The sequence below is a fragment of the Amblyomma maculatum genome, chromosome 5 (genome assembly GCF_055883805.1).
Source record: "Amblyomma maculatum isolate TAMU_Amacu chromosome 5, ASM5588380v1, whole genome shotgun sequence".
In the NCBI taxonomy this organism is placed as follows: Eukaryota; Metazoa; Arthropoda; class Arachnida; order Ixodida; family Ixodidae; genus Amblyomma; species Amblyomma maculatum.
Window position 1 is genome coordinate 60,243,000 of NC_139348.1, and position 2,031 is coordinate 60,245,030.

General features: G+C 45.4%; 1 protein-coding gene across 1 annotated transcript; it reads right to left on the reverse strand.

Moving 5' to 3' along the window:
* Positions 1–453: 453 nt before the first annotated feature.
* LOC146188397 (uncharacterized) lies at positions 454–1,615 on the reverse strand. The gene has a single exon (XM_084605043.1). The coding sequence runs from the start codon at positions 1,603–1,605 to the stop codon at positions 454–456; it is 1,152 nt and encodes a 383-aa protein (XP_084461169.1). The 5' UTR covers positions 1,606–1,615.
* Between the last annotated feature and the right edge of the window lie 416 nt (positions 1,616–2,031).

Here is a 2,031-nt window from a genome sequence, read left to right on the forward strand (position 1 = left end):
CAAGAATAGGGGGGACGAAGGATATAATGCACAAGCCGCGTTGATGGCGTCATGAAGGTCGTTATTAAATGTAGAGGGATATGAAGGGGAGCGATAACATGCACTAAATATCACTTTCAGATGACCTAGGGTTACTAGTGACCAGACTATTTCTAGATTAGTGTCTATTTAGATACGCAATGAGGGAATGTCGCTTGAAATAGCAACAAGAACGCCCCCTCCACGGTGGCCATTTCGATCACAACGGTAAATTGTGAAGTCACGCGCATTTTCGAAAATTTCAAAATCTTGTATGTGTGCAGAAAGCCATGTCTCAGTCAAAACGATTATGTTTGCAGAACTAGAGTCGACTGCTGACGATAAGGAATCAAATTTATTAACCACGCTTCTAATATTAGTAAAAAGAACAGAAACGGGAGCTACTCTTAAATGGCTACTACCCCTCACTCTCTCCTATGATGCGGCTTCAATAAACGAGGTAGCATCGGTATTAACGTTGCTATCGCTTGACTTGGTTTCCTTAACACTGCAAGAAATGGGATCGTAAATGTAGCACTTGTGGTTTAGAAGCAGTTTGTTGTAACGTAATTTAAACTTGGGAGACCCATCCCGACTGTTGCCAAATTCGATTAATTTTTTACGGGCGAGACGGGTAGAGGCCGAGAAGTCTTCACTAACACCAATGTCCTTGTCTTTGAAATCACTACGCATTGCAAGTTTCTTTTCTTTTATTTTGTAGTTGCCGAACTTAACAATGATCGGACGGCACTTATTAGGCGCAAAGGAACCTAGGCGATGCGCACGATCAATTGAGTCTGCTGAAAATGTGACTAATGACGAGTTTAGAAGCGATGTTATTTTTGCTTCAGTTTCCTGCCAAGATTCTTTACTGTCTGAAATGCCATGAAAGATTAGATTGTTTCTACGCGATCGGTCTTCTAGTTCATCGAGCCGGGATCGAAATTGGTTATTTTGCGTTGATATTTCATGTACAGAAGACTGAATAGCGGAAAAATCGGCGTCGTACTGCTCGAACACTTTGGTTTTTTCTTCTAGGTCGTCTATTCTTTTGTGAATACTGGCGATTTTAGCTTCCATGTTCTTTTGACTATTCTTGATAGCTTTGATATCAGCCGCCAATTCAACGTGACTTTTCGAAGTTTGCAGTGAACGAGAGTGAACATCTTTCAGTAAACGAAAAAGAGTGTTCATTTGCTCAGCAGGATCGTCCGGCAATGAGTCGATTTCCGTAAGTGATTCGGATCGCGTATTGGGACCAGGGTTGGACTCAATGTCCCCGGAGCAGAGCAATAACAGCGCCACAGAGAAACACTCGCAAATTGTTTCACAGAACACCCGTGGGCACGGGAACAGTAAAAGGAAGGGGTCGTCGCATTTCTTTGTAAATAATGGAAAGGCTTTACACACCTGCATTGTAGGAGGATGAGCGTAAAACATCATGCTGCAAGCTCTGCCCCCGTGCCCACTGAAGGTGAAACAGACAGGCGGTCCACTTGTATCGGTTGTCGAAGGTGATGGCATGGTTGATGCGGCTGGTAGATCGTAGGCGAGCATCACGGCAGGAACTCGGCTGAAGAAGGGCATCGTATCACTTTCGTCTTTAGATGTGCTTGATGTTCCAAGGGGCGTTGTAACATGTGTCGAGCCACAGGATGACGTTGACGGCCAAAACGCGAAAAGCGCAAGTAGAACCTGCATTGTAGGAGGATGAGCGTAAAACATCATGCTGCAAGCTCTGCCCCCGTGCCCACTGAAGGTGAAACAGACAGGCGGTCCACTTGTATCGGTTGTCGAAGGTGATGGCATGGTTGATGCGGCTGGTAGATCGTAGGCGAGCATCACGGCAGGAACTCGGCTGAAGAAGGGCATCGTATCACTTTCGTCTTTGGATGTGCTTGATGTTCCAAGGGGCGTTGTAACATGTGTCGAGCCACAGGATGACGTTGACGGCCAAAACGCGAAAAGCGCAAGTAGAACCTGCATTGTAGGAGGATGAGCGTAAAACATCAT